The 27,626-nt window shown below is 40.7% G+C and overlaps 1 protein-coding gene across 6 annotated transcripts in view; it reads right to left on the reverse strand.

Moving 5' to 3' along the window:
* pot1 (protection of telomeres 1 homolog) overlaps positions 1-27,626 on the reverse strand; it is a 45,889-nt gene that overhangs the window by 2,813 nt on the left and 15,450 nt on the right. For 3 of the 6 annotated variants that reach the window (XM_083666653.1, XM_083666654.1, XM_083666658.1), the window contains 13 exons: positions 23,499-23,606; positions 21,900-21,983; positions 20,615-20,741; positions 17,709-17,839; positions 15,227-15,520; positions 13,586-13,741; positions 7,739-7,923; positions 7,368-7,465; positions 7,254-7,280; positions 5,557-5,713; positions 2,588-2,796; positions 2,178-2,313; positions 1,054-1,136 (listed from right to left, as the gene is read on the reverse strand). In XM_083666653.1, the coding sequence (XP_083522779.1) occupies positions 1,054-1,136; positions 2,178-2,313; positions 2,588-2,796; positions 5,557-5,713; positions 7,254-7,280; positions 7,368-7,465; positions 7,739-7,923; positions 13,586-13,741; positions 15,227-15,520; positions 17,709-17,839; positions 20,615-20,741; positions 21,900-21,983; positions 23,499-23,606 (1,795 nt within the window). The remainder of the gene's footprint in view (positions 1-1,053; positions 1,137-2,177; positions 2,314-2,587; positions 2,797-5,556; positions 5,714-7,253; positions 7,281-7,367; positions 7,466-7,738; positions 7,924-13,585; positions 13,742-15,226; positions 15,521-17,708; positions 17,840-20,614; positions 20,742-21,899; positions 21,984-23,498; positions 23,607-27,626) is intronic. The other 3 variants (XM_083666655.1, XM_083666657.1, XM_083666656.1) reach the window with 3 other exon arrangements.

Here is a 27,626-nt window from a genome sequence, read left to right on the forward strand (position 1 = left end):
ACTGAAATTGACAACATAGCAAAGTCAGAATATGAACATGAAAAGGATAGCAGAGAGAGCAACACAAATACAGCTAAGTAAATAGACACTCAGGTCACAAGGTCATAGAGAAAAAGATTTGTGTTCGGTGTAGAACAGCTTCTTTACTAAAGGCTAGCTTTTAAGGCCACACCAAAGCCCTTGAAACTGCTAATTTAATTGCTAACTGATCTACTAATCAAGCTGATTATTCTGGGTGATTGGATATAATTAAACCCTGTGCCAAATAAGTCCAGTTGAGACACCACAGCCTGAATGGTGAGCACAAGGAATTCAACCTTTGATGGTGGACAGAATGTACAGTGGCGAGAAAAAGTGAAGAAATGTTTCATTATTCTCTGGCAGCTCACTTTGGAGGAATGGCTAATTTTAATGATACACAGGAAACTTTCAAATAGATTCATGTTTATAAATAAATACTGTAAACCACTTTTTTTGCGCAGATGGTGTCCCTTCAATAATGTGGAACTTGGTAGGGTAATTTGAGTGCTTCACTATTGCCATTGCAGGGGGTTCACATACTTATTCACACAGGACAATTTGGTTATTCATTTTTTTTAAACTATTTCTATAAAAAATGTTTTAATCATTTTTGTTTCGCTTTGAATGTGTGGAGTAGATTGTGTAGATCAGTTTAAAAAAACTAAAACTATTAAATGCATTTCAATTTCAGATTCCCAAAATGTGAAACCTGTGTAGGTGTTCACATTATTTTTTCTCTGCATGTATATAGTGTATGTGTGTGTGTGGGCATGCATTTGTGCGTCAATGAGATCACTTCACTTTCACAGTTATTTTTCATTGCGAAAGTCGTATATCTTCACTATATATAGAACCAACTAAATGTACTGTTACAACACATATAGTCCCCTGTGTGAGTGTACCACAGTTGCTCAGACTCAGTACCATGTCAGATGCTTGCTTGAATACCGCTTCTTTAACTTTATCTAGGATGGCGAATACTTTGTTGAACAGAAATAGTTATCGGGCAAGAAAAAGCTAGTATAATCATACCCTCTGCCACACTCTTCTCATCGAGCACCTCCAGTCCTCCAACGAATGGCATCAGCAGTTTCACTTGGGAGCATTGTTTGCACCTAAACAATAAACAGCAAAAAAAAAAACACATCACCCACCATTAAGTACACTTTTTTTTTTTTTACCTAATTTGGGTTTTGATTTGCGATTGTTTGCACCTGAGGATAGTGCTATTTATGTTGCCCAGGGTTGGCGCTTCCTTCCTTTCTCACACCCAGTGCAGGACAGAGCTGACAAGAGGTTCCTAGAAGAAGTACCCCCTCGCGAGTGAGACAGGTTGCCCGACTTCTTCCCTGACTTTTGCTCAATGATTGTTTTTTACATGTTAGTGCTGTTAGAATTTGTAAATCACACATAAAAAACTATCTGGAAGCATTTTATAATTATTTTATAACCATTGCCACCGCCAAAGCTTGATATGGTGTGATATGGCCTATCTGCTCCCTTGTGTGTATGCGTAAAGGCGCAGAGCCCATTGAAAGGAGAACAATATTGTCTGCATATTGACTTGATTGTATATACTATATTTACAATTCTATTCCATTACAAGGTTTAGCTGTATACAGAGTTTTTGCAACATCATTGTGATCAGCCAGGAAAATGTATTTTGTGATAATGGCAAATAATAAGACAACACTTATTATCAACATAAGGACCTGATTGAATTGAGAAGAATAGTGTGATTGGGAAATTGAATTTGTGAAAAGAGCGTGTGAATATCGAGCCCAGCCACGCCAGGGTTACGTAAAGCATATTTGACCGTACATCTTGTGGTTTGAAGTGTACTTTTTTCTTTTTCTTTTTTTACAAAACACACACGCTTTCAGCTCTGACTTGGACCTTAATTGCATTCATTAAATGGTGGTGTTTTATTTAACAGTATGCACAGTAAAATCAATTATATCCATGAATGTTATATTCAATATAAGCCCGTCTAAATACAAAATGTGGTATTCTAACAATTCTTAAGTCCTGACTAAACACAACCAATGCATTATTTGTGCATGGTATTTGTCTAATTGAATCATTACACTGTAACACGAAGAAAAAAAAGTGATGAAGGCACGTGCTCGTAGTGTTAAGGAGTTCTGGATACTGACCCATAGTATTGTTTTGAGCCCCTGAAAAGGAACGGGGCTGAGAGATCCAGCAGAGTCAATTTTCCTTCTGATGACCTCACTGGGACAACGTTAGAGTACCCCAAGGCTACCTGACAGGTCTCCTCGAGAGTCGCACCTATGTGACAGCACCAAAAACAATCAAGATTTTAGCCAAGATTTTAACCTCCTTAAAGCTGGAAGGAGGTTTAAGAAAAATATCAACAGTAACATAGCATAAGTTTGGCGCAGTATCATGAAATGCTTAGAGAAGGATAAACAAAACAGCGTTTTGATATAAACAGATTGCGTTACATTTTCTGTGGATTACATTTCTATAGCAGTAGGCCTCAAGGCGATATGGATGTTGCTGGTAAAATAAAGGAAGTGACAGGATAGTTGGATTCTCTCACCCTTCAAAAAAATTAGCTCCTTAGCCTTGCCTGCTAACAACAGCTGGCTGGGCATGTGAAGGGACAAGGTCCGGTGGGGGGATGTAGGAGATCCTCCAGACAGATCCAGCTGGCCTGAGATAGTCCAGTCCTCATTGCACGGCCCGGCGTTCCCTCTCAACGCCTCTGTGAACAGTCTCCCCACTGTGTCGTCATCAGGGAGGTCTCGCCTGTGAGCAGTATTTTAGAGACAAGAGACATGATGTGCTTTGGTGTGAGGGAAGATCACTTTTTACCACTATCTTACCATTTACATGTGGCTGATACAATGACAGTGCTGTTTGATCTTCCATTGTGAATGGTGATCAATGCCTCCCTCTCTCAGACTGGAGCACTTATTTACAGTTGAATGGGCGTACCTAGTGGATGTGCCTCAGACTGTTGATAATACTTGTAAATTCAATGCCATTGTAATGCTGATGCTGATTAATGGGAAAGGTATTTAAGGAGAAAGCAGAAATACATTTGTTGAGTGTTAGTTTAGGCCTGCGAGCACATACATAGCTTTAGTTCGTTTACAACAATCTGTTTATTTTGTATGTATGAAATTGGTTATTTTGTATTGATACGCTATTCTCATTCGCCTCAATGTAATATTGACGGTATATACTGTATAACGTTTTTGTTAAAACAGCACAACATACTCGAAAACCAGAATTTCACAGTTCAATATTAATGTTCATGTGCATAGTTGACAACACTTTGACTCGAGTCATAGACATCAGGTATAACTCCTCATGATTTCTTGTAACTCATGCATGGTCATAGCATATTGGGATTCTTACTGTAATCTAGGATCAGGTATTAGTGTCTGTCATGCAGGGAGGAGCAAATCATTAGCAATAATTATTAAATCATGCTATATATTTTGGAGTCCGACATACGTAATGTTAACTTGTGTCAGTAGGTCATGTGACCACTAGTATGTACAGTCCGCTTTATCGTGTCCATAACAGTCTGAAGTTTATTAGGGAATAAATGTACAGTTCTTATCCCAATCCCTTCCAGTCAAGTCTTCAGGTAGGTTCATTTAAAAAAAAAAAAAAAAAATAATGTTCCGTTACAGATGTCAGATGACCTCCCTTTTATCAGTAACGTAATCGGTTGGATTACTCAAAATCAATGACATAAATCATATAACTTTTGGATTACTTTCCCTCAAAGCAGGTAACTCAATACGTTTCCTCGGGTTCTATCATTTGAATTTGTAGCGTTGTGGACATCGGACGTCACCTGTAGGCTAATAGTGGCACACGCAGGAAATGTGCCAGCTTTTGGTTGAGTTCAAACGAAGGAACATTCTGGAACATTCACATCTGATATGCTCTGTTTGCTGACCGAGAATGCTCCGGGACTCTGAGACCCCATTTACACTTTACACATGCGTCCTGTGATCGGATCACGTATGATCTGATGACGATCTGATCTGGCCAGCTCGCATTTACACCTTGCATTAAAATGTGCATTTTGTCAGCGTTTTCTAATGTCTGTCTAGTTGAAATAAAGTTAAACAGAACGTGGTTAACGACCCCTGTGTCTGAATTGCATTTATACTTGTCCATGATGCGGCCACAATGAGAGCTTGTCCTGAAGGGGGAGACATCAATTCTGCCCCCCTTTGTTGAGATCCCTTCCCCCTATGAGCCAAATGACTGTGATCTCTCTGTGATCTTTTACAAGCCCTTGGGAATGTGTTAATGCTGTGGTGTCATATGAACAGAATTGATAGGATGAGGTCTCATCGGTTCTCCTTGCAAACAGCTCTTAATGTAAATACGATGGTTGGAAGTCTGAAAAATAAAAACAGAAGGAAGAGGACAGATTCTTTCTAATATTTTGCTATTTTGTAAATTTCTTGTCAATATTTGCTATTTGTTTTTTATGTCCATACACCAACCTCATCGATCAATTTCCTGTGTGTGCAAATATATTTGACCAAATAAAATAATTCTGATTCTGATTCTCTTTGTGTTCTGGTCACGGGTCCTGGCTGTTGTTTCGTGAGTACAGTAACAGTTCAGGTGGTCTGGTCTGTCTTTGTTTCTCTCTCTCTCTCTCTCTCTCTCTCTATTTCTATCGATTGGATTGTCCTTACAGCAACTCTTGATTTGAATACTGATGGTTTAAAGGCATGTACGTATACAGCAGAATGTTGAGGAACATATCTTTCTCTTTGTCTTGCTGTTGTGGTCAAGCTGTTGTCTGTGAGTATGCAGGCCATGTGGTCTGTCCTCTCTCTCTCTTTGTTCTTTTCTCATTTACCATGAGGGTAGAATGTAACATTTATTTATGTTGTATTTGCCTTGTAACAGATGTATTAATTTACAATGTTATTTAAGCCTCATTTGATTTATTCTCCCTTGACCATTCTTGCTCTAGTCAACCCAAACTCAACAATTATTTGCACATTACGTTAATTAAAATGGAGTCAAAATATTACAGTACGCTTTGTTATTAACTATAAAGATCCAGACTTTCCTGTCAATCCTTCTTATTATTATTGTAACTGCCAACCTAAAAGGCTTGTCCGTTTGTTTTTTTATAATCCAAATTATATATTGTTTTCAAGCTTGCAGCCGCAGGGGAACAAATGCACACAGCAAATGTTTTGGCCGAAGCCTTCTTCAGTGTGTGATTTAGGCATGGGTATTATGTTACACCCCTTCCCCAGTCTGAGAGGTACAGGGAAACAGATAGATATTAGGAAACAGTGGGAAAAGTGTCTTCAAATTATGGATTGATTTGCAAGTATTACGAGGTCTGCTACTGCTACATGTTTTCTCTGAGGAGAGAGAATACTGGTTACATTCAATCCATAGGTAGATTTCATCAATCAATACACAGCGCTCATATCCAGTTTATATATCCAGGAGCCGAGGAGTTTGTCCAGGAGTATGAATATGTTCTAGCCTAGTGTGTGTATGACTTACATGGTTTTACACTTGTCACAGTAGAGTTTCAGTGACTGGAAAAGTCTCTGAGGCTGGTAAGACTTGAGCTGGGTGTGAACATGAAACAACCGAGGAGGGCCTCTTCTCTTCACTTCAGCGAGAGTCACCTGCTCCAGTGGGTCATCACATGTTCGCTCTAAAGACACAGACACAGGCAATACATTTTGGCTCTCAAACACCACACATACAGTGCCCTCTGTAAGTATTTTAAAGATACTCCCTCTATTTCAAGGCTCCAAAACTATTGGAAAAAATCATATAATGTCCAAATAAAGCACTCATGTTTAGTATTTCGTCGACAATCCATTGCATGCAATAACTGCCTGAAGTCTGCTACCCATTGACCCCACCAGACACTGGGTATCTTCTCTGGTGATGCTCTGCCAGGCCTGTACTGCAGCCACCTTGTTTTGAGGTGTTTTTGCGTTAAGTTCCGTCTTCAGCAAATGAAATACTAGAACTTTCCACTTTTTGGCCCTGAAAAACTCCCTAGTTGCTATGGCAGTATGTTTGGGGTCATTGTCTTGCTGTATGATGAAGCACCGTCCAATGAGATTGGAAGCATTTGCTCGTACTTCATCAGACAAGATGTTTCTGTACACTTTAGAATTAATTCTGCTGCTGCTGTCAGCAGTTACATCATTAATGAATACAACTGAGCCAGTTTCAGTGGCAGCCATACACGCCCAAGCCATAACACCACCATATTTCACAGATGAGGTGGTATGTCGGGGATTTTGGGCAGCTCCTTATTTACTCTTCACACTTGCCATCACTCTGGTACATGTTAATCTTTGTCTCTTCTGTCCACAACACCTTTTTTTCCAGAACTTTGCAGGCTCTTTTAGCTACTTTTTAGCAAACTGTAACTTTACCATCCTTTTTGAAGTTTGTACCTTGCAGTGAAACCTCTATAGTTCTGCTAGTGACATATTTTGTGGATGGTACTCTCTGAGACATTCACACATACCTCCTGGAATGTTCCTGATCAGTAGGACAGTAGTTTTGGGGGTTTTCTTAATTATGGTGAGCATTCTTTTGTCATCCACTGTAGAAGTCTCCCCTGGCCTACCAGCCCATTTGCGATTGCTGAGCTCACCAGTGCTTTTCTTATTTTGGATGATGTTTCAAACTTGTTGTTGGCAAGCCATAGGTTTTGGATATGTTTATGACAGTTTCTTTCTTGTTGCTCAGCAAAATGGCTTCATTGACTTGCAGTGACAACTCTTTGGTCTTCATGTTGACAGACACTAATAGCAGACTCCAAAGGAAAACGTAAAGGCTAGAATCTATACTAGACATTGACAGCTCTCTTATGCCTGCAGAAATTATGTGACGGAACACATCTGACTAACCAGAAACTCCTTTCAGGCCAATTTTCCAATACTACTGGTTCTCTGAAATAGGGGGACTATGTATAAAAAGGGTTGTAATTTCTAAATAGTGAAATCAATCTGAAAAAAGAAAACATTGAATAAAAGCTGAGAATCTCTACTTTAACTGCATAGTAGTTGTTTGATTTAAAATCCAAACTGTTGGAGTATAGAGCTAAAAGAAACCAAAATGTTTCCTCTTTCCAATACTTATGCACTGTACATGTCTTGTACTCTACAACTATCTAAAATAAATTGCCAAAATTGTGCTTACAAAAAATGTGTATACGTGTATTTTCATACCTGTAGATATTTCCTTTGGAGCAGTATCTAAAAGTATAGTAAAAATAAATAAATTACATGTCAAGGTAAGCTATTATGCAATTTAAGAGGAACAAACTGTAGTCAGTCCCATACCAAAGAGCTCTGGTGGTGTGCTCCAGACCTCTAACAGAGCAGAGTCAGTTGAGTCAGTAATGTCATTCACATCGGGGTCTGAGAAGGATTCCAGGATCCTGCAAGAAATAAATAAAGGAATCTCATTCCGATTATGTATATTATTAAGTAAATGGGAAACCGACTCTGGTTTAGCCACTAGCATGCAGTGCAATAAGAGGAGAGTGGGTAAACCATTACTGGATATTGACAGTAATGGGTACAAAGTAATGGGTAAAAGTATTTTGGAAATACTGATACTTTGGCGTTCAGATTTTATACTGGAAATACTGATACTTTGGCGTTCATGGGATATAAGGCTGACTAAAACTGGCCAATAATCCCAGCCTTACCTCTTGAGCTCCTGTATATCTGGGCTGTTGTCAGGGAGCACTCGTATCCCCCTGCCATACGAGGTGCCACCGTGTAGGTGGAATGCCAGGTGTTCCATCTGATCCGACTGGTCTGTGTTGTTGCCAGGCAACTTGCTGGCCCCAGGAACTGCATGGAGGTTGTATATTCTAAGGTACGCCCCGGGCTGACAGGAGAGAGAAGGGAGGGACAGAGATTACGTATGATTCGTTTTTTGGTGGTTGGGGTAAGTTGAAGAGTTTCAGACTATTTCAATAGTCCTTGGAAACTCCTTATTGTTAAAATATTACCTTAGTTTGCGCACATTGTAAGAGCCAATATTATGCAAATGATGGTCATTGAATATTTAACTGTATTAACTGCATCTTACTTGCAAGTAGCAGACTGCATCAGATGGTTTAACACTTACAGCCAGCAGATGGCGATGTGGTACCAAAGCTAAACCTTTCCAACAACATAAACAAGCACTGTATAGCTCCCTATGTGAAAACAAAGAACAATAAACTGACTTTTTGCAAGACTCTGAGGCTATCGCCTCAGTTGTTCTTCCACAACCAGCCTCACACTCCATTTGTGAGAGCCCATATGTAGTCGTAGTAGAGACACACTGTTTTGTTGTTGCTTCCCACAAAAATAGGCCATCTACCCATTGCCATGTTTTTATATGTAATGCATGGCCATGTCTTTTATTGTAACATGACTGATGCACAACGCAGTCATTAAAACCTGTCTATAAATTGGGAATGCAAAATAATCCAAAAGGCCTAAAATTCCCAAAGGAGCAGAAGCAATGGCCTGAATCGCTAGAGGCTATATCTCCAGCTGTTAAGTCTACAGCTACCAGATATCTCCCTTTGTTCAGAGTGCAGACAGAGGGAGGCAAGATGAGACAGATGAGCCCCCAAACCCTTAGCACACAAAGGGAGGATGAGCTCTAAGGATTGGAGCACCATTAGGGCAGACTGGAGAATTTGTACTGGATCTTGGAGGGCAGGGTGGAGACAATGACACTGGACACACCCACTCGTCCCATGATTGTCTGAAAGAAAAGGTGCACAGTCACCAGTTTTCAAGGGCTACAAAGTCAGAGCATTGTCGATATTTCAAAGAAACATCAACATAATATCATATGGTTCCTGAAAGACTTCTCAACTTCTCAAATATGGGCTTGTCCAGAAACAGTTTGGGTTTTATCTCTTATGCAAATTATTTCAGGTAAAAACCCATCCTGAATGTTTAGGCGAATGTCACTGACTAAGTTCTCATTGAACTGGACATCAGTTCATCAGTTTTGTTTTTGTTTGCATAGAAACAGGTGTTTGAGGCACTGAGTAAATGATTACTGCTCAGAGACTTGAGGGAACACCAGAGGACAGTGGAACTATGCAGAAACAGGGTGAGGCCGTGTAGCTCTGGTTCAAAGCCAGTTGAGCTGAGCACTGCTGCTAACCCAAAGCTGTTCCTGCCTATTACATCTGCCCAAAGTGGCCAGGTATGCTTATAATGAGAACACACAGACTGAGCCAAGAGACTGAGCTCACTTTCGACCGGCATCGTGTTACGGTGACATTGTTCATCTGCTAAAACAGCCAGTGTTCAAGATTGCAAACTTTGATATGTCTTTATTTTATCAACCAGGTATTTACTTAGAAAGTATTTGGAAATATCGCAATTACCAAATAATTGCATATCAATTAGGCTACACTTTGGTTTCTTTGGGATTCATTGACACAAGTACCACTGTGCACCCTTTAGTACCAGGTAGTTAACAATTTGTGTTGAATTCTTAGAGGTAAGTAAAAAGTACCCCCATTAGTTTCTTAAAAAATACCAGGTAACTATCAGCTTGAAACAGGCCGTAAAATAAAACTTTACCTGAAACAAACATAACATTTTAAACCCTTATCAACCATTAACCATTTAATGGATACTGAACATGGCCAAGAGAGACTAGATTCCTCTGCAAGTATTGTGAGTCAGTCTTTTTTGTAGTGCTGTTTAATGGACTGAAAATGTTACTCTACAGTAATGAAAAACTCTCCATCAATGGGCTGTTGTCATCTTAAAATAAACTAAAAGAGTTGTGTCAGCTGGCCTGTGGTCATGTCAGTGCATACTTGACCTGTATGACAAATACACGTCATACTGTAAGCCCACAGACTGACATTTAAAATGCAGCTCTATTGTCTCATGCTCTGAGTGCTGCCAGATTGCTCAGTAAAACGATTCTCTGAATTCAGAAGATTGCTTTGGGCTCGGGCTCAATAACCAGCCCAGAGTCTCCCCACCCCCCCAACAGAGGAAAAAAAACGCACCTCATTTATAATAGCAGGAAATAGGCTAGAAGGAGACAGCACAGCCAGCTATAGCATTAGTCAGACTGCAGGATTCTCTGTGGTAAGATACCAACTCAGAGGAGAGGCAAATAACAAGCACAATAAAAGAGGCTAATTTAGATTAAACACCTGGATTATAGTTTGGGCTCTTGCCGGGCATTTGTATAACACTCCAGAACAGTAACACTAAGTCAGACCAAGTGTCTGTGGAACAACAAGATGTTTCTACTTGCTGTAAACAACATCATACTTTTCCAAAGAATACGTAATAACTAAAATGAGACAAATCTCCAACGGTTTATCAGAACAAAGGAGATATTTAGTTGCACCTTCAAGCATTCTAAAACCAAATCACATACTGAAACATACACACACACACACACACACACACAGTACAGAGAAGAGACCATGGTAAATATGTATCACGAGACACTAACTCAACAAAGCCCCCCCCCGCCTGTACCCTTACTACCTGCTTATTAAACACAGTGTATGATGACAATTAGATGACTGCTGTGGGCTAAAATTTGATCTTGCTTTAAAGAGCAATTGCGCGAGTGTTCTGAGAAAAAAATAACGTTTGCACTTATGCTTCATCACTTTGCTTTCCTTTTGAAACACCTTGATCTGCTTTGCTGGCTTTCTCCGAGATAAGCATTGTCTTTATCCTGTGAACTATTTCTAAAACCTCCAAGGTTAACAGGTACAAACCTCTCTCCAAGGGTAACAGCTACAAACCATAGACCTATTCGTAAAGGTATTGATTGTCTACGTGTATGTTTTAAGGTTGTATATCACTTGCATCATATCCACTATTTGCTAAGCCTTTCTTTCTTTGACCTTGTTTTCGTTTTCCTGGAGCTTTTGAAAGAATTGAACACCGGTGTCTGAATCAGAAGAGTTTGAGGGTTGTTGACCTCCGCATTAGAATTCCTAGAATTGTGTAGACAATTCCACCCCCTAAGCTCAGGCCCTGAGCGGCATGCCTCAGAAGAGAGCTTCCTAGTACACAGGCTAAACACAACAGTCAACAGTTTCATTTCTAAATGACAACACTGAAACCAATATGTACATAAATATCCTAAAATAAAAGCTGAGAATCTCTGTTAACCTTGGAGTAATTGTTTCAAATCAAAACGTTTGGAGTGTGTTTGGAGCACTATGTATTATAACATGATTAACCTATTTTTCACCATTTCGGGGCAATCTGTGTGTAAAGATGGGTAAGAGAGAGTGTATGTGTGTGTGTGTGTGTGACCGACCATGTAGCTGGAGTGGAACTGAGAGCGAAATACTGAATACCCCATTATGTTACAATAGTGGCATGGATGAATGTGCACACATTCATGTTTGGGCTGGGCCAAAAATGTTATCGCAATATATTTTTGCATATTCGTCGATAACGATAACTATCACAATATACATTAAATAATGCTCTATGTAAAGTTTGAAGGGCATGTTAGGACTGAAGCCTGAAGAAACCAGAGGGTTAAACATTTCTCAAGGCTATACCAGACAACCAAAAATAGGCCGAGGTCACTATCTGTATCTGTTATTCTGTATGCATGGAATTTAAAAAGAGAGACCCTCATTAAAAGGGGTCTGACATTAAAAAGACTAAAATAGTGTTGCTCATCAATCGTCTCTGTATCAAGCCATAAATTATACTAGAGTAGTCTTCAATACATTTACTTTTGAGAAGCCACACATTTTTTCAAAGGGATTATATGCGCTGACTGTAAACTCATTAAGTGATGGAATCCAGAGAAACTAATTCTGTCAAACCATTCAATCAAAGTCAGCACTGCAGCTATAGCTGGTTCAAATCAATAGTAGACAAAATAGTAGACTAGGAACTTTTTTTAAAGTTTTGGTAAAACGTCAGACAGTTAAGATGACAAACTGGAAGGCATGTTAGTTACCAACAAAACAGCAGCAGGGAAAAGATTGCTTCTCCTCCACTACCGCTGTTGCGTATGTGTTGGGTTTGACAGGGAGAGGACCAATTGTGCTCTCAGCACAGGGAGAAAATCCATCTCACACACATAAGAATAGTTCTCTCTCTCTCGCTCTGCCCGAATTTTCGTGTTTGTGTGTGTGTGTGGCATGTGCATCCTGAAGGCGCCATACTGTGAGAATGTCCATGGGAAACCATGATGGAGGTGGATCGATTGGGCACTTTTCTTTCTCCCCCCTATCCTATTCCATCCTCTTTTTATGAGTTTCATTTATCCTAATAACCTCCTTTCTTCTCTAACCCTCTTTTTCAATAGCCAGCTTGGCCAATTTCACACAATATTTCCGCCTCATTGCCAAACTTAACAAATACTGCAGTCCACTTCTGAATTCATTTGACAGTCATACAGTCATGTACTGTAACTAGGAAATTTGCTGGAAAGAAACTTGAAAATCATTTATGGATTTTATAGTTTTGTTGAATAGTCATGACTGGTTTCAGGCTGGAAAATGTGTCCCAGTGTAACCATGGTAACGTTTTTGACAGCGCATTTTTTTAACTGGGCTACTTTTTATCCTTCCCATAATTGCTTGCAAGTTATCAGACAGATCAGTGTGGACAGATCTCTGGTAAGACAATTTTGCAATTTCTCACCTGCAACAGTTTGCACTCTGCAACAAATGCACTGTATCGTAAACCAAGAAAGACGTAAGGAACCCTGTTGTCTTCTTTGACAAAGAACTAGGAGGGGGCTCATCTCAGAACTATGATGAATAAGAGCACAATACAAGAGCCAAACTAAACTATACTGCTACTGCTACTTCTTAATCAAGAGAACACAGACGTTACTATTAGGGTTAACAAATCATATACTGTAATTACGCAAATGTATGCTAATGCTGCCTATCTGCACTGATAAGGATGAACGCTAAGGCAGAGAGGATCAACACTGGGCTGCTTCTGTCAAGCACAAAGTCTGAGTTATAAATTCAAAAGGAGGGGAAGAGACGATTGCAGATTCTAACATTTTAAAAATTCAAAGCTATTATTGTCAGCAGGGGAAAACAAGATTTGCCTGAGGCGCTGCAAAAAGCATTTGCACTCAAGTATTTATATGTTGAAGAACAACAGTGAGCTATTAAAAGACAAGAGAGAGAAGGTAATAAAAAAAACAGCCTTGTTGATTTAAGCGCACTCCACAAAAACAGCCCATGGTACAGTAGAACCCTGGAGGGTTTAATGAAGTGGCAGCACCTCTACCTCATGTTTTACCTGTCTCATTCCCTCTCTTTCTTTGAGTAATAATGGCACAGCCCTAGTGTCACTGAATGATATGAAAAAACAATTTCATTAGGCAAATCGCTGGTTCACTCACAAGAACATTAAAAGGTAATGACTTTTAGGCCCCAACTAGGAACAACACCTAGCCCCATATAATCTTTACAGATCTAGGCTACACATGGTTAAGGTAGGAGACAGGGGTTCATGTTACTGCACAGTCTCCCATGTTGAGCAGTGTCTGTGTGCCTTGTTACCTTTAACTGACGGGTGACTTCTAAGTGGTTGTCGTAGACCAGGATATTGGCAGTGAGGTTGTCCCTGTCCTTGGAAGGGGTGGGACTTCCTTCCAGAGTGTTTGGTTCCACAATCACATTCAGCAAAGGGTGCGAGCACTTGGTCCCATCCCAAACCTGGGGACAGAATACTGGACTTTAGAACAGATAGGGTCACATATCTATTCACTGTAAGGATGCACATTTCTGTTGACTAACAGAGCCTCATTAACCGGCTAACAACTGACAAAACAGTTACAAAATGTAAAAGACATGACCCACAAAATATCTTAATTGAATCAAATCAACCGATAACTATAACCAGTTAAATTTCTAATCATAAACATCCCTCATTTACTGTACAATAAAGGTAGATAAAAGACAATGTGACAGAGCGAAGTGACTTCCGCCAGAGACAGGGTAGACAGTTGACTTGTTTGCCTCAGCACTGGTTAGCCTTTTTTTCGTGTAGTAATCACATTAGTTGTATTGCTGTGCACATGCGCAGATGCCTATGGAATTGCTGGCAAATGTGAAACTTGCTGGTACTACCCTGGTGTAGTATCTGAAGTCGTTCCAATGCTCGTGGTAACATAATATCGCTGAATCTACGTTTAAAAGGGGCAAATTGTAATTGGTACATACATTTTTTTGACTTATTAAATTAATGATATATAGCCATTGATGCTTGAAGGATATAACTTATAAAGGCTTCATTAGCTTAGGTTCAGCTGTCTTACACCATCATAACCCCAAAGAAAACCATGTTTTACTCCATTGTTTGTAAACAATCCAATTGTAAACAAACACTGTATAGCTTCAAAACATGGTTAAAATTATAATTTTTTATCTCAATCCCTCAGCAGTTACCCAAAAAATGGCAGGGAGTGCACTTGATTGTTGTTTGAATTACAGATTGCAACGTTAACGTATTAATCTATTCCCAACACATACTTTTTAGAATACAAACCCCAACACAAAAGCAGAGAGGAAGAGAATGAGTAAGAGATGAAGGAAGAGCAAGACAGCTCAACTACGGTACAGTAAGTCAACAAATCAAATTGTCAGCAAGGATACATATCACCCGAGCCAAAAAGTGCTAACAAACTAGAGGGCCAACACAAAATGACAATTTATGGTGAATTATATCTGAACACGGTAGGGTCATGGACATCCAGTTCTGTTGTGTATGGCAATGGGTCCCACAATAAGACACTAATGTAAACAACATACATACATGATTACATGTATATAACTGAGCAGTGGAACACAAATGAGGACACGTTCCCTGGGGGGGGGGGGGGGGGGGGGGGGGGGGGGGTGCGCCTGTCTGATATAATGAGACGTGTTGTCTTTAGCAGAAATTGTCAAACATTCACCACTTACGAGTTTGTCTTCAGTTGGCACTGCGGACGTGGTGTGATGAGGCTCTCACACCGTACATTTTTATATATATAAAAAAAATAAGTGGGTTTGAGTTTCCCAAACTTCTTATTAAAGGATGTTCCATACCTAACTCTCTTTGCACACAAAGTCAATGATCAAAAGGACGCATCCCAACACTCCCTCTTCCTAGGTGAGTGTCACAAGCAAATGAATAAGAATGTTATTCCTTGCCCTAACCTTTAACAGGGTGCAGCTGCTGTCCATGGGGGCTTTAGCCAGCAGCTGACAGGTCAGGTCAAAGTAATTCCTGGGCTGTACTGCAGATAAAGAGTGACTGGGTTGGGTAGGGAGCACAGACTGGTTGGTGGCCCAGGTGCGTAACGCCTCCACAGCCCGCCGGTCTTCGTCGTCGAAGTGGAAGGACCTGCTGGAGGTTCGTGGGACCACAGGGCTGCTGACCGCCCCGTCAAATGTGACCACAGAGAAACCATGGGTGGTCAGCAGGCTGATGGAGCCGTTGTAGAGCTGGGCCTGTGTGAGAGGAGGGGTCAAGAGAATGAGAGAGAGGGGAAAAAAAAGAGAAAGACTGAGACGGAAAAGAGAGAAGAGGGATTCAAGAAAGGCTCATAATCCGAAGGTCTTCACTATTTTGATATATATTTTGGATGCTTTCCCCTGTATGAATAAAGGATGAATAGGAATAACTTTTTTTTTTTCTTCTTGAAATTACTTACAGTGCCCTTGTAAGTATTTCGACAGTGAAGCATTTTTTCTTCTTTTGGCTCTACACTCTCAAAGTTTGGGTTTAAAAACAATGAATGAGGTTAAAGCACAGATTGGCAGCTTCTATTTTGAGGGTATTTGTATAAATATTAGATTCTCCATTTAGAAACAAGAACATTTTATATACATAGTCCCCCTATTTCAGGACACGAAAAGTATTTGGACAGATTCAAATTATGTGCCATACACTGGGTATATCTTCTCTGGTGATGCTCTGCCAGGCATCTTCAGTTGTTGTTTGCTTTTAGGTATTCTTGCCTGAAGTCTCATCTTCAGCAATTGGATTTAAATCTGGAGATTGACTTGACCAGTCAAGAATGTTAAACTTTCTGGCCCTGAAAAACTCCCTTGTTGATATGGCAGTATGTTTGGGGTCATTGTGTTACTGTATGATGAAGCGGCGTCCAAAGAGTTTTGGAGGCATTTGTTTGTACTTGAGCAGACAAGATGTTTCTGTACACTTCAGAATTCATCCTGCTGCTGCTGACAAGATGTTTATATACACTGCTGCTGCCAGCAGTTACATCATCAATGAAGACAAGTGAGCTAGTTCCAGTGGCAGTCATACATGGCCAAGCCATGTTTCACAGATGAGGTGGTATACTGTGGATCTTGGCCAGTTACTTTTTTTCTCCACTCTTTACTCTTACCATCACTCTGGTACAATCTTTGTCTCATCTGTCCACACATTTTCTAGAACTCTGCAGGCTCTTTTAGGTATGTTTTAGCTTACACAGAGCACTATACATTCATTTTTAGATATCCAAGTGCCCTGCGTAAACATTTTGGACAGTGAAGCATTGTGTCTTCTTTTGGCTCTATTTGGCTCTACTCCAAAAGTTTGGATTTGAAATCAGTACAGTATGTATAAATATTGGTTTCACCATTTAGAAACAACATTTACATATACATAGTAACCCTATTTCAGGGCACAAAATGTATTTGGACAATTGGCTTGACGGGTGTTTCTGATTAGTCAGGTGTGTTCTTTTTCCCATCATGTGTGCAGGTAAGAGAGAGCTGCCAATGTCTTGTCTTGATTTGAGGCTTTGCATTTGCCTGAGTGTCAAAATAAGGACCAAAGAGATGTCAATGAAAGTTAAGGAAGCAATTATGAGGCTGAAAATCTTGAGAAAATCTATCAAGAGACAAAACCCAAACCGTAGGCTTCCAAAAAATCTACAGTTTGGTACATCATTAAAAAGAAAGAAAGCACTGGTGAGCTCAGCAATCGCAAACAAGGAAGACCTCCAAAATAAAGTTTTTTGGTGTCAGTTTCTTTTAAACAATGCCATCATTAAATCAGACAAATAACATGCAAAAATAATGCATTGGTTGTGTTTTGTCAGGACATAAGAATCATTAGAATATCACATTTTGTCTTACATATATTACAATCTTACATAAAATACCTTAATTGCGGATCACACCAGTTTCGTTTTTAAAATGATGCATATAGGTCATGTTTATTTAACATATAAGCTTGTGATGGAATATTAAATTAGAAGGTTATTTCACTTTGCCAGTTATAACCTGACCAAAATGTGATCAAGAACGTTAACTATGATTATAATATCATTCACAAACTAGCGGAAATCAGCTAACTTAACAATGTATGTAGCCTGTTTGATCTTCTATGATCTTGAGTAGCGGGCCATGCTGTTTCATCCTTCAGGGTCTCTCTGTGATGCGTGAGCAGTTTTCACACTTTCACATTTTGGGCACACTGTCTGATGCATTGTAGTGTGAATGGTGGGGGGGGGATATCAAAGCAGACATAAAGGACATATAGCTTTGTTTTCATATGTTGATTAAACATTGACAGACAGAGAAGCTGATCGTGGGTCACAATTCTCTACACAGCAACAGCAAAAATGGGAATAATCATCATTGTGGCTGTATATAACTTATAGATCAAGCTTGACTACAGGTTTACCTTGACTCTGTGTAGACGTACGATATCTCCCATTTTGAAGATTTTGGGGTGATCATCAAGCTTGTCACAGAAGATAGTACAGCACACTTTCTGATTTGATTGGTCAATAATCTTCAGGGTAGAGCAGGAATCTATGGGACATAGAAGGGACCACTGTCAAATCAGATCAAAAGATATGGCCAGTTCAATGTGACAACCTGATGAATACACAGATGTGTCATAGTGTTTGAATCCAAATATTTTTTTAAATACTTCTGTGTGATTTGAGCAACCCACAACCCTTAGAAATAATTGAACTTTGTTGTCAAGGGCAACATGCTGTCTATCCATTCTCATGGTAATAGAGGTGAATTGATACATTGGTCAGTGGGTAGAGTGGGTGTTCATTTGAATGCTTCTTGAGGTCCACCCACAAAGCCAAGTCTGATTACATTGTTCGTCAGAAATGCTGTGCATGACGTTGGGGATGCAAAGTTCCTTGACCGAGGGTGGTTGGGGGATCATTCTAGGATTCAGTAGCATGACAATCAATGGTCAGTTAAAGCTGTACTACAAACACTAGGATTTTATTTATTCATAACTCAATCTGTTTTTGCTTCTGGAGAACTCATATGAGGCATGGGCCCTATACACAATAGGAAGCAAAGTGCCTGAGGTACAATGCTGCAGGCATAGAGATGTCCCCATTGGAAGGCCTTGACCATATTACAGTCATTCATATTGAGCTTTTTCTTTCATTGCAGTACATACAGAGACAATAGATGCCTCTATTGTGTTGACATAAGTGTTGACATTCCCTTAGGTCCCAGACTAAATTACTTCGGTGCTTGCAAGCGTTATACTGTTATCTATTATCAGGGAGAGAGAGTTTTGACATTGATCCACACTCTGGCCAATCATATAACCACCAGTGAAACAATCATAACCACTAAAGTATCACTATTTTATGCTGTACTACCACAAAAAAGAGCAAATATTGCAGAATGGATATTTTATATAGATACATAAACGGTTTAAAACTTCCAAAAGCGTAAAATGCTTTTCTGGCAACTGGAAATGAAGTCAAATATATTTGCTGGTCTGTCATTTGCAGGTGCGGTTGCATTCAAAATGTATCTCATGCAGTCTTTGCCCTCAATAAAGACATAATAAAGGACAAACGTATCCAGTCTGGCACAAAGGATTAGATTGGATGAGTTACACCGCACAGAGGGTGTACTTCAAAATCTGGTCAAATATGTACAGCGTTTCAATGAGTAGGATAAGGATGGATTTTTTTTACCACTTTATTTTGGCTTGTGACACGACTTAATGCTGGATCAATGCCCAGGCTGTGTAAAGGCGGAGATAGTTGCACTAGTAAAGAGGGTACTGTAATTTGTATCACTGAAAAAAAAAAAAAAAAAAAAAAGAGTTGAAAAATAAGAGCTAAAAAAGAGGTACTCGAGGATAAGGACAGGATAAGTGGGAGGAGGAGAGAGTACAAGAAATAGGTTTAAAAGTTTTCTCCACATCCCAACTCTTTGCTACTGTTTCGCCATTCATTGCTGTCCTTGTCTGTGCCACTGCTGTATAGCTGACTCACTCACGGCAGGGGTGGCCCGGTAAAAAGGCAGTCCTAGCACTTCCTAGTCCAAGATGGCGAATCGGAGCATAGCGAAACAGCAGGAATGCCCATTTCCCCTGGAGAGGAGTGTAGAGAGAGTGCTGGAAAGTTCCCTTGCCCCTTTGCCACACACATACACTTATTATCTAGGAGATCTCAGAGCTCGGGTCTAGAGGGTCCAGTCATTGTAGCAACCAGGCTGCAGGTTTAAAAGATAACTATTCTGATTTGTAGGTCTGACAATACAGTGCTCTCAATAAGTATTAGAACTAGGAAGCATGTTGTCTTCTTTTAGCTCTATACTCCAACAGTTTGGATTTGAAATCAAACAATTACTAAGGGGTCTGGTCTGGCAGAACATCACCAGAGAATATACCCAGCGTCTGGTCGGGTCAATGGGTCGCAGACTTCAGGCAGTTATTGCATGCAAAGGATTGTCGACCAAATACTAAACATGAGTGCTTTATTTGGACACATATTTTTTTCCAATATTTTTGGGCCATGAAATAGGGAGAGTATGTTTAAAAAATAATACTGAATTAAAGCTGAGAATCTCTACTTTAACCTCATTGTAATTGTTTGATTTCAAATCCAAATAATAATTTCAAAGACAAAATGCTTCCTCTTTCCAATACTTATGGAAGGCACTGTATGTACATTAGCTCAGTAAAGCACTTACATTGAATAAAAGTAGGACACCAGCAGGGACAAAAACACATTTTGTGACACGATTTAACAGAATTTTGGAGTTTCAGGTGTGTGGGGTTGCCCAGGGTGGTGTGATGATAAACCTGGTGAGTTTTGCCAGTTGACTAATGGTAAACACTGACAGTGTATAGTGTACAAAAACATGAAGACTTTTGCATATAGTTTTTTTTCTATTTTGCAAATAGTTAATTGGACAGATAACAATTTTAGAAAATCAAGGGTCCAACACCACTAGCCTACTTGGTTCAAAACTTGGAATGGTTTTTCTATTATTATGTGGTAAGGGCAAAAGGGGCACTTGTGTGTGCTTGCTGTGGCAATCATTTTCAAGCTCATAGTCTTTAAACTCAACATGGAGCTGGAATGGTCAGAAAAGGACCATGCAGTGTGTGTGTGTGTGTGTGTGCGTGCATGTGTGTATGTGTGTGCGTGCGCTTACGGTTTACTGTGACAACGTGATACGTTCAAGTCAAATACAAGAGCAGGATTTGGTTTCAGACTAAATTGGCTCTAAGGAGGAGGAGTACGAGTGTAATACCCTGCTCGACCACTTGAATGCAACATGCATGATTTGCAGGGTGAGCTGACCGACCTGTCCCCTTGGTCGGGAACGGCTGCTTGAAGAAGGTTACTATGGCGTAGATATTCACCACGACTCCAGGCTTTAGATCGCTCAGTGGAACGTAGCTGTACTTAGAGGCCTTTGCTGATGTAGTCACCTGAGGACAAATGCTACTGTTAGCATTCAGGATCTATGAGACAAGTAAGTAGAGTAAGGTGAAATGTCTCAGCTGGTTGAAAATGTAAAATGATACAACAACAAAAAAAAATACCATTCTGTATCAGAGGTTTCACCAAATGTCTCATCAAAAGGCAATGTAAAAAACTGTAAGGCTAACACATTCATCAACATACACACGTCACTACATACACCTAAGCTGGTTTCCCAGAGACAACCACAACCATAAACACACACACAAACAAATATGCACATATACTGTATATACAGTGTCCTGTGTACGTAATGGGCATTTGTTGTTCTTTTGGCTCTATACTCTAAAAGTTTTGATTTAAAATCAAACAAATACTATGAGGTTAAAGTAGACATTCTCATCTTTTTTTATGGTATTTGTGTACATAGTGGTTTCACCATTCAGAAATTACAACACGTTTTATTTATAGTCATACTATTTGAGGGTACCCAAAAGTAATGGGACAATTGGCTTGACAGGTGTTTTTGGATGCTTTGCCTATTTTTCTTATGCACTATAGTAGAAGGCTATTACAGGCTATTAATTAAATAGCATACAATTCGTCACATCTTTCACCATTGCATTATGCGCATGTTTTTATCATGTGTGTGAAATGCACTTTTTAACCGAATCTAACTTTTTTTCGGAGGTGTAATACCCCCAAGAAAAAGGGAAATCGATTGCTCTGCCGCCGTAGACAAATTCATATCTTGACACGTGTGCCTAATATTGTACTGTAAATCTTCAACCCATGCACCTTCAAGTGGATGTAAACTGAAGTACACCTTGGCACGCAAGGAGAAGTTTTAAATAATTTCAAGTGTGTACAGGCTCTGCAGAGCCTCCCTGAGCTTCCTGGCTATTTGAGTAGCGCTGCAGCACCATGTATGGCAGTCCGCGGAATTTCCATGCAATCTATATGGCTCCATCTGTATGTGTAAATAGCCTCATTCTCTCTCTTCCTTTTTCTCTCCCGCCAAGTAAGCTATTCAGCGCAACTAAGCAACTCAAGCAAAACAACAAATGCAGGGTCAAATTGGGATAAACATTTGATGACATAAAACATGTTGACATGGACAAGATGGCCTGTGACAGGCTCCACAAAACAAACGCCTTTCAGCTTACTCTGACCTCAGCACTGTCCATATTTTTACAAGTCCTTTTGTTGGCAATGGAGGTCGTTGGGCCAGAAGTGGAGGATGGACATACCTGGAAAAGACAGATAAACACACTTGAATGACTACTTGATTCCAATTCAGATAATGCTAACTGGAGTATGATTGAAATCCTATTGTTTTTGGGGGAAGAGATGCTAACGTTCTCCAGTGCTGCTAGCAAAGTTATGCAAAACAAATTAATGTGGCACTTACTACAGGCCCATAGACTGCTTCCAAGGTAAGATGGATATAAGAGAAACACTCAAATCAAGTGAACTTGGCTTTAAACATCAAATACTGACTGCTATCTCCGGGTTGTGAGAGTACGCTGACACACTTTTGGCTGCCACTTCTCTCTAAACTGTTGATTGACTATCTCTGAACTGATATTTATGAGGATTGACCATCAGTAAGATTTTTGCATAATAGTTTGCCTTTTTTGCCTGCAGAGTGGTTTACGGAGAGCTGTGATTGCTTTCTACTGTCAAGAGTGTTCCCCGTGGATTCTATCCGTTTGACTTTGTGAGGCAGGGTGTGTGTTGTTGTGTTTCTTACTACCAAACCTGAGCACCACTTAGTGTAACTTAGCTGAACTACTATGTACATTTTGAAGTATTAATAATGCATGATCTAAACCTAGACTGGTTGGCGCACATCTCAGAGAAAATCAAAGACCGATGCGATAGTTTACAACTGTCACAGTTAATCTCCAAACCAAAACTGCCTAATTTGAAGAACCCAGATTAATCCACCCTGTTAGACATCATCCTGACAAATAGGCCTTATAAATATATAGCCAGTGATGTTTTTGATAATGACATCAGCGATCACCTTCTGATTATCCATTCATCTCTGCTACAGGAAAACTAATCTCATAACTGTCTTTTATATCAGGCAGTCCCTAACTGCTAGAAGGACCAACCATTGGCTTCTGTATGTATGTAAAGCTATAATCCATAAAATCCCATGATATCTTACTTCACCTATTAGGTTCACTGGGCCATGAGACTTAGAGACTTAGGTTCACTGGGCCATGTCAAAACTTGATTGCTGAATTTTTGGTGGAGGATTGTTGTTGTTGAATGATTGTTTTCTGTAAAAACTCTATGTAAATGTATTGTCAATGGAATGGAATGTAAATAGTGATGTGGTGAGATATATTTTGTGTAATCAGGGCACAGAGAATCAGGGAAATAGAGACCATGGTCTCACGGTCTCATGGTCCTTTTCCCTGTATAAATAAAGAATAAATCAACTCAAAATAAAATAAATAACAGATTTAACACAAACTTGCTGCGTCCCAATGGTCTTCAAAACATACCATTCCATTCCTTTCCAAAACATTCTTTTCCATTGTTTTTATTTTTATTCTGTGTTTATTGGGCCTTTCTCAATGGTTAGAAACTGAATTGATTCAATTGATTCCTTGCATCCTCTCCTCCGTCCTCCACACGCTTCCTAGTGGGGGCCGGAGGAGAGGACGCAAGGAATGGAGTTTCTAACAATTGAGAAAGGCCCAATGAACGCAGAATGAAAATAAAACGAATGCTGTGGTTGAGGTACTCACATAAACCCAGGCGTCATCTCCGGCCAGCTGCAGGTTACAGGGGTGCAGCTTGTCTTTCTGAGCGGTGGGAGACTTAATCACAGTGAAGCCAGCTGCCAGCAACACATCCTAGAGGGGAACACAACAATATCACAGAGAGAAAAAAGGGATGAAAGAAAGAGAGAACCTTAAAGTGAGGGGAAAAAAGACAGTTTAAAGTATCTGTGCAATGCTTATATTTCCCTCCCAAAATGTATCGATATACACTCACCGGCCACTTTATATAACACTTTTACGCAAATATCTAAATCAGCCAATCACATGGCAGCAACTCAATGCATTTAGGCATGTAGACATGGTCAAGACGACCTGCTGAAGTTCAAACCGAGCATCAGAATGGGGAAGAAAAGTGATTTAAGTGACTTTGAACGTGGCATGGTTGTTGGTGCCAGAGTATTCAGTATTCGGAGTATTTCAGCGGCCAAGAGGCAGTACAGAGAGAAGCTGGATGGCTTCTATTCTACTGCTGACTCCGGGCGGATGTGGCAAGGCCTGCAGCACATCACAGACTACAGGACCACCACCAACACCATCAGCTCCACAGACAGCCTGCCGGATGACCTAAATATCTTCTACACCCGCTTTGAGACCTCCAGCCACAGCACAGAGAGGAGGCACACACACAACGGGACCACCCGACCCCCCTCCCCTCCACTAACCATCTCATCAGGCCAGGTAAACAAAGCCCTGAGGAAGATCAACCCCCGCAAGGCAGCAGGACCAGACAACATTCCTGGGCGGGCTCTCAGAGCATGTGCCAACGAGCTGGCTGATGTTCTCACCTCCATCTTCAACCTTTCCCTCAGTCACAGCACTGTTCCCTCCTGCTTCAAGACTACAACCATCATCCCCCTTCCCAAGAAGAGCCAACCTGCCTGCCTGAATGATTACAGGCCAGTAGCACTCACTCCAATCATCATGAAGTGTTTTGAGAGAGTGGTACTGGCACACATTAAGAGCAGCATACCGGACACCCTAGACCCCCTGCAGTATGCCTACCGGCCCAACAGGTCCACCTCAGACGCTATCGCTGCTGTCCTCCATTATTCCCTCTCCCACCTGGAAAACAAAGACTCCTACATCAGGACGCTCTTTGTAGACTACAGCTCCGCTTTTAATACGGTCATCCCCCACAGACTCATCCACAAAATGTCCACACTTGGCCTGCACCCCACCCTCTGTGACTGGCTCCTAGACTTTTTGACTGGCAGGCCCCAGTCTGTCAGGATTGGTAATAGGACTTCAGCCAGCATTATTACAAATGTTGGCACTCCACAGGGATGCGTCCTCAGCCCCATCCTCTACACCCTGTTCACCCACGACTGTGTCGCCTCCCACAAGGACAACATCATCCTAAAGTTTGCGGACAACACCGCAGTGATAGGATGCATCACTGGCGGGGACGAAGCGGCTTACAGGAGGGAGGTGGCCAGTCTGGTAGCATGGTGTGAGGACAACAACCTCACCCTCAATACGGACAAGACAAAGGAGATGATAGTGGACAGGAGGAAGAAGAGGGGACCTCATCGGTCACTGTACATCCGGGAACTCGAAGTAGAGAGGGTGAGCAGTTTCAAATACCTGGGCGTCCACATCAGCGAGGACCTCATCTGGACACTTAACACCACACAGCTGGTTAAGAAGGCCCAACAGCGGTTGTACTTTCTGAGGAGGCTGAGGAAGTTTGGCATGTCGCCCAAGATCCTCAGCAACTTCTACAGCTGCATTGTTGAGAGCATCCTAACCAGCTGTATCACTGTGTGGTACGGCAGCACTACTGTTATGGACCGCAGGCGCCTGCAGAGAGTGGTGAAGACCGCTGAGAAAATCACCAGGACTCCACTGCCCTCTCTGCAGAGTATCTACCACCGCAGACTCCACAGGAGAGCCGCCTCCATCCTCAAGGACCCCACCCACCCCCAGCACGGACTGTTCACACTTCTACCCTCAGGCCGGAGGTACAGAAGTGTTAAATGCAGGACCACCAGACTAAAGAACTCCTTCTTTCCCACTGCCATCAGGCTCCTAAACAACGCATAGGAGATTATAATCATGGACTACCTCATATAACTGAACCCGACTGTTACATTTTCAGTTTGCACATGCATAATTGCACTGCTTACATTTGCACTGTTTTATTATTATTATTGTTGCTTTTTTATTATCACATGCTGCCTTAAATTTAGTTATCTTGTACATTTTGTTTAGTATATATTGTATATTTTTTAGTATTATACTTTTTACATTGGTTGGCATTCTGCGGACAGCAAAGCAAGAATTTCATTGTACAGGGAAACATGTTTTCTACTGTGCATATGATAATAAACACTTTGAATCTTGAATCTTCAGAAACTGCTGATCTACTGGGATTTTCACGCACAACCATCTCTAGGGTTTACAGAGAATGGTCCGAAAAAGAGAAAATATCCAGTGAGCGGCAGTTGAAAATACCTTGCTGATGCCAGAGGTCAGAGGAGAATGGCCTGACTGGTTCGAGATGATAGAAAGGCAACAGTCACTCAAAGGTTGGTGGTGGTGGTGTAATGGTGTGGGGGATATTTTCTTGGCACACTTTGGGCCCCTGAGTACCAATTGAGCATCGTTTAAACACCACAGCCTACCTGAGTATTGTTGCTGACCATGTCCATCCCTTTATGACCACAGTGTACCCATCTTCTGATGGCTACTTCCAGCAGGATAACGCACCATGTCACAAAGCTCACATCACCTCAAACTGGTTTCTTGAACATGACAATGAGTGACACTGTACTCCAATGGCCTCCACAGCCACCAGATCTCAATTCAATCGAGCACCTTTGGGATGTGGTGGAACGAGAGATTCGCATCATGAATATGCAGCCGACAAATCTGCAGCAATGACGCTATCATGTCAATATGGACCAAAATCTCTGAGGAATGTTTCCAGCACCTTGTTGAATCTATGCCACAAAGAATTAAGGCAGTTCTGAAGGCAAAAGGGGGTCCAACCCGGTACTAGCAAGGTGTACCTAATAAAGTGGCCGGTGAGTGTACATATTTATTTATTTATTTAATCATACTTTAAATAGCAGCTTTTGTGTGCTATTTTTCCTCTAACCACTAATGTCTGGAATCCAGGGGTGTACGTTAGTTGAAGTTGTTGACGTTAGCTAGCTGGCTAACTTAACAGAACCTAGCAAGTAAAAAGTGATTTGTCGGAATATGAGCTAACCCTAACATATCCAGACCCAGTTTTCCTTGCATGAAAATTAAGCAGTGATCATAACTGCCCAAGAAGACCCCAAATAACACATTTACCTTTCAAGTAACTATACTTTCACCAAATTAATATTCTTTTTAGAAAATTACTCTGGCATCTCTGGACATCTAATGAGAATTTTGCATTCATTATTTTTCAGAAACTCACCTTTTTGACCACGTACAAGGCTCTTTCAGAGGAGCAGAATTTCTGTGTTTATAGAAAACTTATTAACTTACTAAATGTGTTTATTAAGATCTGTTGTTGAAGACAGTAGTTTCCTTTTGTGAATTGATCGCGTACAGACATTTTACCAGGTTTTTAAAGACATTGTTGCCTATATGCAACATCGGGCGTGAAAGGGTTATACACCTATGGTTCATTGCACAGACACTTTAAGACACTTTTCCCAAAGGGCATAGATGGAGACAGATCTAAATACTGGTGCCTCGCTAACTCACACGTATTGGGGTCATTCAGAAATTCACAAGTTTGCGAGGTGCACAACTTATTGAACACAACATTTAGCAAAGTAAGCCTCAGCAAAAGCACCCAACTAATTTAGGAAACATTTTATAATGATGGTTAAGTCAGCTGAACAAATGTGTAGGGAAGGGAACCACACTTTGGTGACACATTTGATAAGATTTGATTGATGTGTCTTAATGCTGAATTTTTGTAGCGTCATTCTATCCAGGTTGTAAAAAGATTTGCTGGTCAAGCCAGCACAGTTACCGTACAAACGCATGTCAACAAGTTACAGAGCGCGAGCATGTCACCACCTCTAAAGAGTGAGAGTGTGTCAAGTCACATGCCAGAGCAACACCATAATTGAAAAGGATAAATAAAAA

The sequence above is a fragment of the Argentina silus genome (genome assembly GCF_951799395.1).
Source record: "Argentina silus genome assembly, chromosome: 3".
NCBI lineage: Eukaryota > Metazoa > Chordata > Actinopteri > Argentiniformes > Argentinidae > Argentina > Argentina silus.